General features: G+C 38.3%; 2 protein-coding genes across 2 annotated transcripts; both read right to left on the minus strand.

The window, feature by feature from the left end:
* Nucleotides 1-7,333: 7,333 nt before the first annotated feature.
* LOC108095067 (proteasome subunit beta type-5) lies at nt 7,334-8,435 on the minus strand. Its single transcript, XM_017195990.2, has one exon. The coding sequence runs from the start codon at nt 8,260-8,262 to the stop codon at nt 7,402-7,404; it is 861 nt and encodes a 286-aa protein (XP_017051479.2). The 5' UTR covers nt 8,263-8,435; the 3' UTR covers nt 7,334-7,401.
* A 3,335-nt stretch (nt 8,436-11,770) lies between these two features.
* On the minus strand, nt 11,771-14,394 carry LOC108095066. Its single transcript, XM_043209450.1, has 3 exons — nt 14,329-14,394; nt 13,446-14,276; nt 11,771-13,190 (listed from the first exon to the last, which is right to left on the minus strand). Exons 2-3 carry the CDS (start codon nt 14,266-14,268, stop codon nt 12,421-12,423), a joined length of 1,593 nt encoding a protein of 530 aa, XP_043065385.1. The 5' UTR covers nt 14,269-14,276; nt 14,329-14,394; the 3' UTR covers nt 11,771-12,420.
* Between the last annotated feature and the right edge of the window lie 3,800 nt (nt 14,395-18,194).

The following is an 18,194-nucleotide window of genomic DNA, read 5'->3' on the forward strand; positions in this document are numbered from 1 at the left end:
TTGTCAGGATCTGTCCAAGAATAATTAAAAAGATGCGCCGACACTCTCGACCTATGCATTTTTGAAAACCCATTTAAACCCTCGTTTCCAGGGCCACTAATCAACAAAAGCTATTTATGGCCAGCCTCCATTTTGAGCTGGCTTTTCCAGGTCAAGGCCAAAGCCAAAGCCAACTTGGCCCACTCAGACTGCCAAAAAGCAGCGAAACTATGCAGAGAGTATGGGCAAACAATGTGCACAACTCAGGCATTAGAAAGTGCCCAACGAATGTGAGACTTCACCGGGCTGAAAAATAGCATAACATATTTATAAAAAATTTTTTCGCTTTTGCGTCAAGGCCACACCACGAATATTTATTGTTTAATCTCAAGCTGCCAAAGCCTTTTGTGGCCAACTTTGTGGTGCATACTTTCAGGCGTCTTTGGTCGCAAAACAAATACTTTTGTGGTTAAAATTTAATTAAAGCTCCCACCCACTCTATTTTTGCAAGCCTTGTGTATTTGTTTTAATAGTTTTAATTAAAAAAGAAAGCTCCTTGGCAAATAAGCAGTCGGGCCAAAAGGACCGCAATCAAATTGTGAAGTGGCCAATTCGCGGCTCATTGCGATGCAAGGCTTCTCGTCCTTTGAAAATTCACTGCTGATTGCAGGCGACCCGAATCGAAATCAAAACTAATTAAAAACCGCACCCACTCGAATGCAAACACAACTATGACCATGCCTAAAATGCATATGCCCCGAATCTATATGTGTATATTCCTGACCCCATAGCTAATGAAGCGTTTGTGTTGATTATAAAAAGGCAACTGTGTTTGGCATGCACCAAAGTAGAAAATACACGGAGTTTTGGCCAAATGCAAGTGTTTAATTAAAAAGCTCGGCTAATTAGTTTGTGGTCAGCTGCCGGTTAATGGAAGGGCTTAAAAATTACACGGTGCTAAGTGCAGTATTTAGCAAATCGTTCGTTGTTGGGGCACTACTTATACATAACGATTTGTATTAAGTACTCTTAAATAACAAGTTGGTTTTCTGATTCATAACAATATTATCCCTATCGCATTTTTCAACAGCTCTTTATATAAAATAAGTTAGGTGAGATATAATATTAAAACCATTTGAAACGAAAACCCTTTCAGGTCTTCAGCCTTTGTTTAAACCTTGATAAGATCAAGAGTTGGTTCATTTCCGTCGTTCAGCCTGCCAACTATTGGCCAACTTTTGCGCTTTTCCTTTAGTTTTCCCGATACCAGACGCCGACAATTCAATAAACATATTGTGCGCTAATACCGACCTACATCGAAGGGTTGCCAGCCGGCCCATGTCAATGCCAATTTCCCTTTCATGCACAACTTGGCAGAGCTTATTGCTTTTCACTCTTCATTGCGCATAAATTTAGCATGTACGCAGAAGTCGAGGGACCTTTTCCCCGGCTTCACTCGGGGTTTCTTTTCTTTTGTTTTATGCGATTTTTTCTACCCTCATTAGGGAGGCCAACTCCGGCCCCAAATGCAGGTAATCTGCATACAAAGCGCCAGCTCAGCTGCATTGCACACTTTCAGGCGGCGAACACGTGGCACACAGGAAGATATGGCCATAATAGAGACAGAGAAAAGTTGGAAAAAACAGAGAGAGAGAGAGAGAAAGTGGAAAGTGTGTGGGTGGAAACTATAACAGCGTTTAAGGCAAACTAAATGAGCGCCACGTAGCGGCAGCGAGCATGAAATTATGCATATGTGCCGGCGCTTTTCCGCCTCGCCCGCCGCTTTTCCACTTTCCACTTTTACCGCTGCGGGAATGTAAAGCGTTGCAAACGGAAATAATTCAAGAGCAATGCAAATCATGGCCCAACCACGCTCAGGTAATTGTGTGTTTACCAAATGAGGAACAGGAACAGGATGCCGTGGCAATGCCAATGCCAGGAGCACAAAACCCCATGGAAAAGCGGAAGACGGACAAACTGACAGACGGGCCGACGAGTGGAGAAAGGGCTTTTCCGGGGAAATCGTTTACCTGAAAAGAGCAAACACATTTCTGGGCTCCAAATCGGTGGAGATAAAGGTTTGCATTGGGCTCCTCGGCTTGCTATTTGCCAACTGACTTAATAAGTCCGTAATTGCAACCTAAAGGAAGGTATTTTTGAAATGTTTTCGAAGAGAAAATTGTTTCTTGAAGCTGCAATTTTTAAGTGAACTTGTATATTCAGTATTAAGTAATCGTAGCCACATTAACAACCGCATAATCCCCAATCATTCTTCCACCAACTACACTGCAGTCATCAATTATGAGGCAAAGAGAATTAAACTGCCTGCGTTCACATCATTGGCTGCGCATAATAAATCGAGAAAAATCCCAATGCATCGCTCAAAAAGTGGAGCATTTATATGCGATGCCGAACTCCCTCGTCGTCTTCAGAGCAACCTTATCTCAACGCTGCAGTTCGAGGCGAGCAAACTTTGTTCAATTTAATTCAATTCGATTCGATTCAATTCTTGAGAGTTCAACGAGAGCGAAGGAAGAAACAGGAAGCTAGCATTTATTTGGAAAATAAATAAATAGACAGGCGGAGAGGAAGGCGGTGGTGCGGCGATAGTGATGTATAAACAAACCGACAGGCGGACAAACAAACTTTTCCGAGCGCATAAAAATGGTGTAAAAAGTGCTGCCAAGGAAAATAGAAAAATGCGTCACTTTTGCTCAGCCAGAACATCTATCAAATTTTTGCGTTTATTTTTACCCATTCAGGGAAATCAAATGAAATGTGTGAAGCAAGATAAACTACTGGGGAAAATATATAAAATGTAGTGGAAATCCTATTACCATGTCTGTATTTCCTTTGGCTCAGTGGCAGGTCCTTTTCTTAAGTGGATTTCAATGGCAGCTTTTTGGCTTTCGGTGATTTGCGAAAGGAGTCTCTGAATAATCGTACAACTGACCTCTGGAAAAGTTTAAAAAAAACACAAAAAAGAAAACCATAGGTATGTAAATAAAAAAAAAGATTGGTTGTATCATTGCCAGAACTTCGTTTGCGAATTTTGTATTTTATTTCATTTAATTTCCTCTCCGTGCTCATCATTTACAATAATGTCTACGTAAAATTAACATAAATTTGCAATTTTCCAGCAGCTTAGAGGAGTGTTTCACAACAAAAACCAGAGCAGTGGCAAGAAGTCAAAGAAAAGCAAATAAAAAGACAAAAGAAAATCAGCAAAGTGGGATGAATAAAAAAAGCGTGAAATATGCTAAAGTTGACAGCTTAAGGCCTTTTGAGTCGTGGCGGCGTCAGAAAAAAGGAAACAAACTCAAGCTGTCGGGATTTATGTTCTTAGGAGGAAATGACCTAAGATATTGAATTGAAAAGTGCAACAACTCTAATGAGAAAAGCAGATAAATTTAAACACTCGGCTACAATTGAAATTCAATTTATCAGCATCGAAAATCCCTAAAGCTGCTTTTCACCCCATTCGAATTTAAACGGAATAGAAGATGATTTACAGCTCTGGGTGACAAATTTGTTTACATTTAAGTATGTAGAAAATATAAAACTCAAGCTCGATTCCCATATCAAAATTGTTTGCTAAAGCCCAACTCTAAGTGCTTAACGGCAAGCTCAATAAATTTCTCAACTTACACCACAAAAAAGTTTTGCCAAAACTCACAACTTTTGTGTTTTTTCTTTTTTTGCTAAAGGGAGAAAATAATTTCGAGTGTGCTAGAAACAAAATTACCGAATTTGCCTCTCCGACAAACAAACGAAAAACGTGAGGATCCGGAAGACTATCTTATATATTTATATATAGTTCGCAGTTATATGTAACTTGTTGTAACGACTGCTCCGCAAATCCCCCTACGTACCATAATCTTCATGTCTGTTTGTAACTGTTTGCGCTGACAGCCTGGTTGGTTTTTTCGGGGGAAGGGGATGGGCTTTCCAGGGGGGTTTTCTACTCGGGATTGTGTTAGTTTCCGCTCCCCTTTGTTCACTTGCAGCGTGAAAATTGCACAAGATTGCATGTGCTGCTGCTCCGAAAAATATTTATATTTATAATATTTTTTTCAGCTGTCATTTGGCCGTGTATCTGGGTGTTGGGCTATTTTTTGTATGTTTTGGGGAAACACAAATTACGGTTTGCGGAGTGCTGCTGAGTGACGTCATCGCCTGCGGTTGGCAGGGGCTAATAAATCACGGAAGCACAAAATTCTATGTGTGCCATATCAAATCCAAAGTAGGCCAGCGGGCGAGAAATTTAATTGAAGTTTTTATGGTGTCACAAAAATCGGATGTCATTTCGAAATTAAAAAGGACACAAAGAAAAGCAAATATTATTTTTAATGAATAATTACAAACTAGTCATGTTTAGGTTTTTCGTAATTGCTTATAAGGTATATAATTTTCTGCATTGTATTTAAGTAATAGAACTCTCACATTTCTCTTTTTATGCATCTCCTAACAGGAAGAACCCTTGACCACTCTCCATAAAATAAAAGTGCCATTCTACCTCGAACTTAATACATATAATTTTACCTGTCAGAAATTCCCCTAAATTATATCCCATTCCTTCCGGATAATCCGCCAAAAGTACTTCGCTTGCACCAAAGAACACAACTTTCAATTTACCAATAACCGTTCAATCATCGCGGCTAATCAAGTGTTTCCAGCGGAGAACCATCGCCAAATGGAAATGGTTGCCTCCGGAGGCCAGCTTTTGGGTCCCTCCTTTGCTTTATGCATAAGGTCCCATAAATCACTTGCAAATTACCAGGGAATCGGGAAATCCCAGGAAGAAGGAGGCGATGGAGGGAAATCCATCCAGGCCACAGCCATTTCTCAGTGCCTATAATAAGCAAGTGAATGCGAATGTGGCTATGACTGTGACTGTGAATGCACAATTATGGCCGCTTCGTTGCTCGTAAAACAAGAAGGGATCCACTGCCCTTTGACCCACCCAGCCCCGCCCCAAAACCAGCTCTTCTTCCATCCGCTTTTCACCCACTTTCCCTCACATTTTCACCCGCTGATGACTTTGTCATGGTTGCCTCCAGTTGCAAAGGCAAACTCACAGTCAGCGACATCAATAAAATAAACAGTGACAGGAGGTGGTGGTGGGTGGCAGTGGGTGGTGGGTTGGGCCACCACAGTGGGTGGTGCTAAGCGGGGCACAAAAGGAGGCTGGGCCTGCACAATTGAACACGCGACATTTGGCCAATGTTTGCTGTTTGTTATCCGCGATGTTGTCTTCGCTGCCTGTCGTCTCCACTTTGACTTTTATCTATTGACATAATATTTTTTTTATGCTTCTCCAGCTGGAGGCGCTAGGTCTTTGGGGACGTGGCAAGCATTGGTTGTGCTGCTCCACTGCAAAAAATATTGGTTAAAAATATAGTAATATATCATAAATTTTGGGTAAGAAAATGTGTTAATGCTTCTAGGGAAAAATTAATAAAAACCATTTAATTTTGGTTTGATTTTTTTCTGTAAACCTTTTTTCTCTTTTTTTTTTTTGCAAGTGCTTCCCTTTGGTTTTCGCACTTCAGTCAGCGAGTCACTCAACGAGTCTTTCTATCCAACGGCTTAGTGTCGACGGCTTGCTTAGATTTAGGAGACACATTTGCAGTATAGTAAACGAGTAAATCCAATGTCATTAGATTTAGAAACGGAGATGGAAAATAGATTGAAGAGACAGGGAATTGAATTTAGAAAAAAGTTTCAAAACCCATTTTCCCACAGAGATTAAAAAAAACAGCCAAGCAAAATGCTTCGGATGCACAATGCTCTTTTTTCTGGGTTATCTCATTTTTAGCATGCCACAAATTTCTATTGTTCCATCTTTTTTAGAACTTAAGTGCTGGGCCAGGACCCGTTTTGATTGCACCCCATAGAAATAACGAGTTGCACACGTGCTTCCATTCTCCGGTTTCCCAGTCATTCTTTCGGAAGCTGCGCTTTTTATAACCCCCACATTCGGAGGGTGTGGGAGATATCTCCGGTCATGTCCGTTTATGCAAGTGTTAAATAAAGTATCCGCCGGCCATTGTAGTTTATGCCCGGTTCGCCAGAGCTGCTGACATTTATTGCTTGTTTTAAAACGGGTTAGGAAGAGGAAAAAGCGGCTGAATGACAACATTTATTACGGCCAGCGAACATAAAACACGAGAAGCGGAGTTTATAGTTTAGACGGCTTCCTACTTTCAGTCCCGGCAGTCTAGAAGATAATGATAAATGTTCTTCAGCAGGTGAGGTACTAATTAGGTTACTGAGTTTGTTTCACAGCACTTAAAAAAAACTTGCAATGCGCTTTAAAGCTGAATTTGTTCTTTATAATAATGATATTTTGGATATCTAACTTAGACAGTGAGTTTTTGTGTTCTAGTTTTTAATTAACTAACTCAACTTTAATATTTAATTTTCACTCTTGATGCCAGGCAAAACTTTGCTATAACTTTATTTTTCAATTTTATTGTACAACCGACCAACATGCTTTCATACTATTTAAATTTGTTTTATTCAGTTTCGTCTTTTCACGCTGCGAACTTTTGCAAATAAAGCAGTTTATTGTACCGGTGGGGATTTGTAATCCACACAAGCGTTATAAGTGCTCCCTCGCCTTCACAGATCCCGATCCCAATCCCAATCCTTAAAAGGGAAGTCGAGAGAATGGGAAAGAGCTGAGTATTCCAGGGACTTTTGGTCCAATCCTCGCAGCATTTCAAATTAAAAGCACTCGCCGCGTTTTATTGCTGTGCCTGCATTTTTCCTTACTTTTTCCTGCTGCCGGTTTCTCGTGTTGGACATACAAATTTTTATATCCATTTGGCTTTATTTCACACTTTCTTGTTTGTTATTGCTGCTGTGCTTTGGCAAAAAACACGAGGCGAGAAAAATTTAAGTATTTCGACCCTTTTTCATTCCGCCAGCCTTCTATGCCCAAATAATGCTGTTGCCATTGATTTATGCAGGGACTTTTGCTAACTCTTTTTGCTGTCTGCTTCTGTCCTTTATTCGACTTAAATGCCAACTTAATTGTTGTGCCAATGTCCAAAAAGGAGGCAATTTACTTATTTTATGCTTTTTTTGGGGGTAGGAAGGGAAAACCCAACCTTCCGTATCAGCATTAAAAATAGGAAAAAAAATCAGAGCATTCCATTAGGTCACTTAATTTAGCGCAAAATGATTAGCGACTAGCCATTTTCACGGTCTTTGAAATGCTCGCTGAGATAAGAGTTCGTGAAGCGTGTAAAAATTGGGTGAAAATGTAGGCAAATAAAAGGCACACTCATTAAAAACGTGTAAGCAAATTATATAGGAATCAACCTTAATTATAAAAAATGCAAAGGGGTGTGTTTAAATATACTGATTTTATTCTTTATAGTAATGATTTAAATTCTTAACCAGATTTAACAAGCCTTAAAGTGTGCGTTCATCACCCGGAACTTCACGATTATTTACACTTGTTGAGTACTTCTCATGCAACTCCTGGCAATCTTTGTTGGCCACATTTCTCCAGGAACTCTGGTTCATGTGGTAGAGTCTAACCAAACCGCCCGAGAAAATATCCTTCATGGTGGCATGATACACTGCACGAAAAGCCAAATCGTAGGCCTCCTTGTCGGTGAGATTGTGGTGATAGTCAGTATCCAGGATTCCCAGTGCATACGAGGCACCACTGCCTACGGCGAAGACCTTTCCATGGATGCGGAGTCCCTCGGAATCCACATAAACCAAGCTGGGTCCTTCAGTGGACCAACCGGCCAACATCATTCCCATGCAGAGACCCGTGCCTTTGTATTCCGCAGCCACGTTGCAAATAAATCTGGCGGCAGATCGGACGGACAGTCGCTCTTTATACCTAAGTTCGTGGAGTCTACTCTCCCTGGCCAAAACCCGATCCCAGTAGGTGCAATCCGCCGCACCGCCGGCCATTGTACTCAGCATATATTTATTTACCTGCACCACTTTCTGCATGGTCTGCGATCCAATAAATTTTCCCGACGTGGCCCGCGAATCTACGCACAGAATAATGCCACCTTTGTAAATGAATCCTAGGGTGGTAGTTCCATGATTAAAGTCTATCCTTAAATTATTCTGGACTGCCAGCTCATTAAGACGTTCCTGGGGTCTTTCGAATGGTGGCGCCATTATTGCGAAGGGATTATCCAAGTTACTCGACGCCAGTTTGATTTGTTCGATTGTCCTTTCGGAGGAAAGAGATCCAAATCCCTTCATAAACTCTGGCTTATCCATTCCACAAATCTGCTCCAGGGCCATGGTGATAATCAGTGGGTAATATGTATAGTTAATGGTTAATGGTTAGTTAATGGTTATATAAACAATCTCGCGATGATCTTTCTTTTATTGGCGTGTAGGTCGTTTTTGGTTTAGATAAAAATTTACAAATGTTTTGTATGACTTTTGGGTTCGTTAATTTCTGGCAGTACTGGCTCGGCAAGTGTATTGATTAAAATGTTTGAAAAAAATTTTAAAAAAGAAAGATGTAAATAAATATATTTGCATATTCAATAGAAATCCTTGACAGCATTTTTCTAAACCCGGATGGATATCGTTACATAAAAAAATTAACAAAATACAAATAAAATAACACAAACAAATTCCAGGGAATAGGAAACTAAATAGTTTTTATTCATCCTAGTAAATATTTATTTCAAAATAATGATGCATCTATTACAAAAGCAAGATTAGATTTTTTTGTGTGCAGATTTATAAAAATATTTAATATTTGCGGCCACAAATTTACACATCCAACTAAACGGAACTCAATAAAAATGACGCAAACAGTTTTTTATTTACAATATCCTCGTCATAAATTCATGTTGCCAGCTTCTACTTTTTCTTTCGTTTTTGGCAGCATTTACCCATGTGCAGATTAAAATATGCTTGCCATGGCTTTTATGAGTTTTTTCGCATTTTACGAGGTGCCCAGGATATGGCCAAGAAACGAGAGCCCAAAATTGAATATTAAATAACCTCAAGCAATAAACAGAATTACATGGTGTGTGAGTGTGGTGTAGTTGGATGTGTGAATTGTTTATGACATTAATATCCGTTTGTTTGTGCAATCATTTAAAAAGGATTACACGATTAGTATCACACAGCGGCAATTGATAACCGCTTAAGGCAATGCGGAAATTGTCATTTATATTAATTTTCCTTAAAATAGCTAAGGCTGTTCAACTTTTGTTTAAATAGCTTCCAATTCAGATTAAATGATAACAATGTGTTGAAAATGAAATATCAGCAAATTCTAAGAAAATGCACTGAAGAAAACTGAAGATTCTTAGATTTAATTTCCCGGAACTACCTTGTATGATTTGTTGTATAACTTTACCAAAAATGATTGTATCGAAGCCATATTTTTTCCAGTATGGATGTAAAAGAAAACACTTAAGCTCTTGGAACCCAAAGATCCAGAACATCTATTAGCCAAACTGTTGGGGTAATCAATTTTAATGTCCGACCCGAAGGCCGAGAGCCACAATTTTCCACAATTGAAATGTGTGCGGCCTGTCAAAGGTTAAAGCGTTTTGTTGTATTGCCAAATTTGCTACTGAACAACGACGAAGGCGACAAAAGTGGGTGGTCCCATCGAGGCCGCATTGTCAATCAGGAAATTCCTTAAACACAGCTTTGCTCCGTACCCTTTACCCCGTCTATCCACGAATCTCTGGGTTATTTGCCAAAGTCGGAATGGCAAACACTTGGCCTGGTCCTCCGATTTGGGTTTGGTTTTGTGTTTGGGTTTGCCACCTGGACCAAAAGCCTGCTGCTGGTCCGAAATTTATGCATTGCAGTTGACTTATTAGGGTCTGCCGCCCACTTTGACCCCCTGACCCCATCCAATTGAACTGTTGATTCGCTTTGATTTGGCCGGAATGCCCTTGGGCTGGCCAACTGTGTGTCAGGGCTGCGCTTTGCAATCGGATTCGACTCGCTCCGGGGGATGTGCTCTTGTTAATGGTGGCTAATTATGTTTAATTATTCATTTGGGAGGCGTCATTTGTAGTGGATTTTGCAGTGGAGTTGCTCTGGTTTCTCAGCTACTAATAGATGGATTGACAATTTTTAAGCTTCTTTTCTTGTTCAAGACTCAAATGAATAATTTAATTACACAGAGAGATCACAGAATGTAGCTGCATAAAATGCAATCACAGAGTGAAAACATTTCAAAAAACAAAACAACCACTTTATAAAAACTAAATATTTTATATGATTGTTTCACTTTTTAAAATGTTTAGGCTCTGCTCTTACACCTTAGGCCATCGTTTGTTTTATTTATAAAGTTTCAGCGTTATAAATCAGATTGTATGTACAAAAGTACGAAAGGAAGTTCAATATCCATAACAAAGTAAAAAATTACTTATTGATCTGTTTTAAATACATAAGTCTTCTCAGGAGATTCACAATTATAAAATATGTCAACGTCTGATTCAGTCTCATCCTTCGATTCGATTATCGGCTGTTCATAATTGTTAAGAACTTCATTGAAAGAACAATAACCAGTATTTTTATGAATAATAATAGATTTCTTAGTATCAGCTAAGTTTTGAGCATCGGGGCAGTCCGGAAATAAATCATGTGAATTTATTTTCGATTGCAAAAAGTTATCATCCAAAGAATCATTAACACAATGTTCTAACTTATGGTTTAAAAACGTACTCCAACCGATTTCTGTGGAATCTTGTTCAGTCGCATCATATTTAGTCAAGTTGGTTTCGTTTAATTCCTTTCCAGAAGAGTCATTCTTAGCAGAATTCCCTTTTTTGGGAGATTGAAGCGTGCATAAGCTTAGAAGGTCTGCCAAATCTTGTAAGGAATCGCTGGCTAATTCATTAAGTTTTGGATTAGGTGTTTTGGTTTGGTTTTTAGTTTCTTCATTATTTAAATTTGTGTCTTCACAGTTTGGTTTACATTCCTCTTCCAAGCTAGTACCGATGTTAGGGAAATCATTTACAGTAGAGTCGACTTTGTCCAAATAGTTTTCAGTAGAATCGTTTGTGTTCTCCTTCATTTCTTTCGAATCGTTTTCGGTCGAATCACTTTTGTCTAATTTTATTTCAACAAAATTATTTTTGATACAATCGTCTTTTTCGGTAGAGTCGAGAGAGAATACGCTTAAGAGGTCTCTCATATCTGCTAAGGAATCATCTACAAATTTATGTAGTTTAAGGTTCGGTGACTCGTTTGGATTCATATTTTCTGCATCATTTATAAATTGATTTTCACAACTTGACTTGCGTTCCTCTTCTAAATTACTATCGATGCTAATAGAATCATTTCCAGTGGAGTCGATTTTCTTCAAATAATTTTCTGTGGAATCGGATTTGTTTCCCTCGGTTTCAATCGGTTCTTTTTCGGTCGAATCTTTTTTATCCAATTTTATTTCTTTTGAATTGTTGTCAATAGAACCATCTTTTTTGATAAAATGGAGAGAGAATAAACTAAGAAGGTCTCCCATATCTTCTAAGTAGTTATCCACTAATTTATGAACTTCTAAATCTGGCTTTCCACTCTTAGAAGTATTTTCTTCGTTTTTATTAACAGATTCATTTTCAATAGAATCGGGAATAAATAAGTCGACTTTAGTCGAATTGTTTTTGCTCAAATCAATTTCAGTCAATTCGTTATCTGTAGGTTCTTCTCTTTCAGTGCAGCTAAGGGAGCATAAGCTAAGAAGGTCTCTCAAATCTTGCAAGGATTTATCTACTGATTTATGAAGCTCTTGATCCGGAGCAGCAGGTTTTGAATCAATTTCTTCATCAATATGATCAAAATCCGAATTTCTGGATGTACTTTTATTTTCACCACTACATTTAAGAAGACATTCCTCTTCGGAGTCAATTTTACATTTATTTTCATTTTGGGCAGTGCTTACGGTTTCCGAAGGTTCAATATTTGTAGAATCATCATTAGTTAAATTATATTTGTTGATCTCACCCTCAGTCGAAGTATTTCTTTCAACCTCATCATTTGTAGTAGACTGGATCTTAATGAACTCACCTTTTCCATTTTCAGTAACACCGATTTCTTCTGTCGTATCAACTATAGTTAAATTCCACAAATCTGTTTCTTGAGTCAAATCAATTAAATCAATTTTATTTAAATCGATTTCAGTTTGATTTGAACAAGGGCTTGTTGACTCGGCCTTTTCTGTATCTTCACCCCATTTCGAGAGGAGCTTATCGATTTCTTTTCTAACACCAATTATAGCATTATTTGTGATATTTGTACACCGGAGAGCCGAAAACTTATCAAAAAGAAGTAAAATATCATCTGTAATATGGCTAATTGCAGTGTTGTTCTTTTCCACTTCCAACATAAACTCATAAAGTTCTGCGTTTAAGTCCTTCTGACCTACCAAAAACTTTTGGGGCTCCTGTGAAAAATGTCTGCTTATATATTTTAGTTTTTCTACAGCAATTTTGTTTTGAGCCAGAAATACTTCTTTTTTTGTATGCACCTTTTTATTAAGTTCATTTTCTCAGAGCCAGAATTGACATTCTTGTGATCTTTTTTGCCTAAATGTGAAGTAAATGTGTCTTTTAAAGATTCAAATTCAATGATGTTACCTTCAGTCGAATTAGTTTCATCTTTATTCCAATTGTTTTTAGTTAAATTTCCTGTTGAATCGATGGCACATGAATTGTTTTCATTAGGATGGATTCCATTTGAGACTATTAAATCATTTTTAAACAAATCAGTCGGCTTGGCTTGGTTTTTTTCCTTTCCCAATTCCAAAAGAAGCTCATCAATTTCTTTTTTAACGCTATTAATACCTGAATTCGTTCCAAATTTTGAGTGAAGAGTCGAAAGCTCATTGAATAGAAGTACAATATCCTCTGTAATGTGGCTTAGAGAATTATTGTCCTGTTCCACTCCTAACATAAACTCGTTGAATTCTCCGTCAGATATCTGCAGATCTTCCGAAAACCTATGCGATTCTCTTGCCAAATGGGCACTTATTTTTTTAAGTTTTTCCACAGCAATCTTATTCTGAGCGAGCAATATTTCCTTCTTCTTTATGCACTTTTCAATGCAGTTTATTTCATCCCTATGATTTCTTACAAAATTGTGATCTTCTTTTCCTATCTGTGAAGCACACGTGGTTTCAGTAGATTCGAATTCTTTACAACTTATGAGATTATCTTGATCTTCAGCCAATTCGATTTCAAGTGTTTTTTCTTTAATAAAATCAATTTCAGTCGAGTTCAAGTTAGGTATTTCATTTTCATTATGTATTATAGTGGAATCTGTCAAATCAATATTATCAGGTAACATAAACGAAAAGAAATCATTATCCGATGAGTCTAATTTGACAGACTCGTTAATTGATTGTAAATTACTTAAATTATTTTCAGTATCATCGATTTCATTCAAATTTATATTAGCAGATATAGATTCAACTAAACTATTTGCACTCACACTTATTGACTTACTTTGTTCTTTTTCTTTACCCCAATTCAAGAGAAGTTCATCGATTTCTTTTCTAACTAAATTAACTCCTGAATCCGGTTCATCTTCAGATTGAAAAGAAGGTAGCTCATTGAAAAGAAGAGAAATGTCATTTCTTATTTCGCTTAGTAGCGAGGCGTCTTTTTCCACCAATGACATAACTTCCTTGAATTTTTCATTGCAATCCTGCTGACCCTCCGAAGACTCTTGAGATTCCTTTTCCAAATTATCAGTCGAACTTGCCAATTTCTCTTCAGCAATTCTTTTATGTGTAAGATATCTTTCCCTATTCTTAAGGCACTTTTCTATGCAGTTGATTTTATCCCGCTGAAGGCTTACATACTGTTCATCAATTTGGACATTTATCATTGACGTCTTAAGGGAAATTATTTTCTGCTGAATTAAAGCCAAAGCCTTGGGCAATGTGAAAAGGGGGAGTTCCTCCTCGCTTTCTTTTTTAAGAAAACGAGACTGTTTGTACTGGTGCACAATTCTAACATAAGGGCCACATTCGCTTCCAGTGAAATTCTCCTGGGTATTGTTTTTTTCTAGCATTTCGCATACGTCCTTATAAGCCTTTTCCCATAAAATAATCTCAGGCTTCACTTTGGAATAGATGTCCTTAAAAATTGTCTCCCAGTTGTCGTAATCCTTACGCATAATTTCTATTTCCTCGAATAGTAAATTGCACTCTTTCTCATCGTAAAGGCTCGAATTGATTTGATTTTGGATATCATCTGGATCGTTAACCTCAACTATTGGAGCCGTAGGGTGAATACGTATAGCTGGCTTTGATAGAACATCCATCTTGCGTTCTAGAATCCAAATCAATTAGCCCTTCGTTAGTTTTATTTGGCTTTAGCTTACCAATAACTTAGTTTTTTTTTCAGAAAAATTATTTGTTTTCTATGATAATTTATACAACCGAACTTGCCGTACAATAATGTTGTTTGAATACGTAAATCACAAATGCTGCTTATTTGGGCTTCTAAATTCGTTGGTGAAGCAGTGATGTTTTTCCATTTTAAAAATGATATTTAAAATATGCAATATGAATTGATTGTCAACAGCGAATTAATGATTAAAGGATGTATGCATTCTTAATGTGGCATGTAGGAATCCTTTTGATAAACTCCTGAACATTAAATTCTACACCAGCGCATCCTTAGCATAAGACGCAGCTCACCTTAAAAGGACGAAGGAGGAAGGAGTGTTGCTCCTGAGGAAAGCCCCAAAGTATGCAGCAACAATTCATCGCCGGGACAAGGCTTTTAATCAAGCCAAGGATTCAGCCACGCACACAGGCGAATATGTGTAGCACATGTTTACATATTCCTGCATACATATGCGCTCCTCGGGGACACAGACAACATAATCACATGCGTAGCTGCAATTTCCGTTGCATATTTACAGGCGCCGTCTCCTTGGACCGCCCGATGATATATAACTGCGATTCGCAGGCTGTAAATTTCGACTTTCAATGCGAGCTGGGAATTTGACATTTACTAATTGCCAGATTATGCAACAGACACTGAGACAGGAGACCCTCGAAGATGCGACGACTCGAAGTTCGTTTCCCAATCGAAAAACTTCCTTCTTATGCAAACAGAACTGGGAACATTTCGCAAATGAAACGGGTTAAGCTGCTCTTAACTTTCCAGCCAGATGTATGAAAGCCAGGCAAGTCGTCTAAGTCCTATTTCCGCTCGAACGGAGGAAATTCCTGCAACTGTCATCGACGTATCGACGGCATTAATTAATCAACGTTATGCATGTCAATAGAGATGTGAGCCAGCCATCTCCTTCTGCTGCTACTCGATGGCATATCCTTTTTTTTCCGGCCAGAATATCACTTTCGCAAATTCAAGTTGCTCTTCCTGTCTCTCGATTTCTGTTGTTGCATGTGTGGCATGCTTCATGGCAAGTCATGCATATTCATTGTTTACTGCCACACAGGCAGCCACAAACATAAACAATCGCTCTTCAATTTTACCTGATTTCTTTTCAAACTCTTCCCCCATCCAACCCCAATTAGACTTGTCGTTCCTGCTTGGTGTGCTAGTCCAAAAATATTTCAAATTCAATGACCATCGACCGTTGGCCCAATTTCTATTGTTTGCCATTTAAGCCATTCGAGCAATTAACCAAATCGTGTTTCACCGGAAAGGGAATTTGGGTGAATGTTTGCAGAAAGTTTGGTTTTCCTAGAAAGATATTTGTTTTTGGAATAGGAAATCGTCGGAGGTGTAGACCTTCGACCAATTTTACACAAAAAAGTTAAGCACATTTTCTTTTAACTAAAAACTGCCTACAGAGGTATTAAAGAATGCAAATGCTTACAAGAGAATTTTATATTTCTGCTCACCATTCTATAATTCTTAAGGCATTTTTCTCCGTTCAAAGGGCTCATCATGTACCTAATAATCTACCACAAGATTACACACTTTTATTGCCAATCACCAGATAAGAAGTAATTTGCATAGTCTGCCCACACACACGACCTGTAACTGCCCTTCTGTTTTCAATTTATATTTATTTATTAGCCTGGACAACCATAAATATAATACAATGTCGTAGAACCCATAACAATCATAATCTTCGATATAATTTCCACTTCATGGTTGCCAGGATGTGGGGCGATAAAAATTTACACATTTATATGTTTTTATTGTTGCAAAAAATAAAACAAGGCATGTAAACAAGTAAACAATGTACGGCGACATCAAAGAGCAATTTCAATGCAAAGAGGCTAAGACACACAAACACAAGCACATGGTAGCCAGTTTTCCCATTTCCATGCCCAAATGCAAACGCCTTGAATGTGTTGACAATTTATAGACAAAAGGTTGGTCGGAAAAGCTGGCAGGAATAACATGTAATTTGACAAAATCCATAAACCATAAATTCTTGGCCAAGCCGGCACTAAAATTGCCACATCCCCCGAAGGAAGTTCCTTCCATTGTCTTTGTCAGTGGATTTGTTTCGCAGGCCCCAAGAAAACTGTCTCGTAATCGCAGACAATAAAAAGAAAAGCACAAACGCATAAAATATTATCGATACGGGAGCGAGTAGTTGGCAACCCTGGTAGCCACATAAAATCTCCCCAAGACCATAAATCGCCATCAGTCAGTAGCCATCACGACTATTATGTTAAATCAACCTAAAGACGCGAGCCCAAATCAGCAGTGAATGAATTTAGTGCCCACTTTTGGGTATTTATCATGTAATGCTCGGTTCCATTTTATTAAACGCCCAATTAGAGGGATATTGCTTTGATTTGATCAGAAGCTTAAATGAACTGCAAACCATAAATTGTATCAGCTTCTTAAATTTTTAAAAATTTATATTCAAGCTACTAACAATAACTTTAAGAATTCTTTTTGGAATGAAGTCAAACTGCAAAGCTTAATAAAACAAGGAGAAGGAACTATAGAAGAACTTAATTATACAGTTAATTTGCTTAAATGGCAGAAGTCTGCCACAGAAATTCAAGTGTTGACAGTAGTAACAGTTTTAAGCTTTTCAGAGAAAAAAGTTTAAAAAAAAGATACTGCCAGGCAGCAAAAAGTGATTCCCTTTTTTGCCCATGAAACTTTGTTTGATTCCAAACAATGAAGAGTGTTGGCAATGTGAAGTGGTGGTGAAAGGAAGTAGAAGGCAAACATTTCGGCGCTTTCTGCATCAAACACATGCAGACAGCTTAAGCGCTTGATGCTTGGCTTTTCCGGCGGAAAACCCCTCCTGTGAATCATCCCGGCCTGCATCGGTTATTAAATTTGCGTGGAGTTCCGCTCCATCCTTTCTAGCCTGAGCCTTCGCCTAGGATATGCGGTAGTCCAACTCATAGTTTACGGAGTTAGTTTGCGTAACTTAGTTTTGCGCCAATGCCAAAAGTTTAGGCGCAACTTGGATCCCTCGGCTCACCGAAAATGTGATTAGAATCAAGTGAACTTTTACCTAAGAAGAAAGGGGGATAAAGGAAATAAACGGCTGACTTTATTCAATAAAAGTAGCTGGTGTATATAAAATAAATTAAAGCGATAATCATATAATAAGTAAATTGTGATGTTATAACTACTCTACTTAATTTTACGATTTTGTCTTTATCTCAATTTTATTTAAATCTTCAATTTGAAAAGTGCAATCTAGTGTGGTAAAACAAGTTCAGTGGCCTAAAAAGCTCTAATTTCTGCCTCGAACTTCTAACCTCACCTGCTTTTCCCCAAAGATTGAGTTGTTACAGCCTTGGCAAAGTCATAAAACTGGCTCCTGTCGAATCTGTCGAATGTCCTGAGCCGAGTCCTCCTTCGGATTCGTCCCAGCTGGCCGGCAAATGGCATTTGAACACGCCCGCACAATTCAATTAATGGGCATTCAAATGATATAAACCTGCTGAGGCATTTTTAGTGCAGCCGCCCAGTCGAGTGCTCGGTTTCATTAGCAGGACTCCCGAGTGGATTGAGGTAAAGCCAGGAGGGGATGCATGAAAGCTGGACGGGGACAAACACAAAACTCCCATCACCCCCACTCCAAATGCCAACCATGGCAACACAACACGTGTCATTTGCCCAAAGGCAAACAACAGGTGCAAGGAGAAAAAAACCCTAAAAACAACAACATCCTTAGTTACAGGAGCCAATACACTAGTAGAAAAAAGTTTGTAATTTAAATGCAAAATGCTAAAACTTAAAATAATTTAATAATAATTTAATTTAATAATTTATAGATTTTGT

Source organism: Drosophila ficusphila, unplaced genomic scaffold (assembly GCF_018152265.1).
Source record: "Drosophila ficusphila isolate 14025-0441.05 unplaced genomic scaffold, ASM1815226v1 contig_127, whole genome shotgun sequence".
Taxonomy (NCBI): Eukaryota; Metazoa; Arthropoda; class Insecta; order Diptera; family Drosophilidae; genus Drosophila; species Drosophila ficusphila.

Bases quoted from the DNA above. Each gene is read 5' to 3' on its own strand.
- LOC108095067 (XM_017195990.2), bottom strand. From the start codon at position 8,262: ATGGCCCTGGAGCAGATTTGTGGAATGGATAAGCCAGAGTTTATGAAG.
- LOC108095066 (XM_043209450.1), bottom strand. From the start codon at position 14,268: ATGGATGTTCTATCAAAGCCAGCTATACGTATTCACCCTACGGCTCCA. The intron at 13,191-13,445 runs GTAAGTCAATAA...ATTTTATTAAAG, and splicing joins GGGTAAAGAAAAAGAACAAA to AAAAAACACTTGAAATCGAA.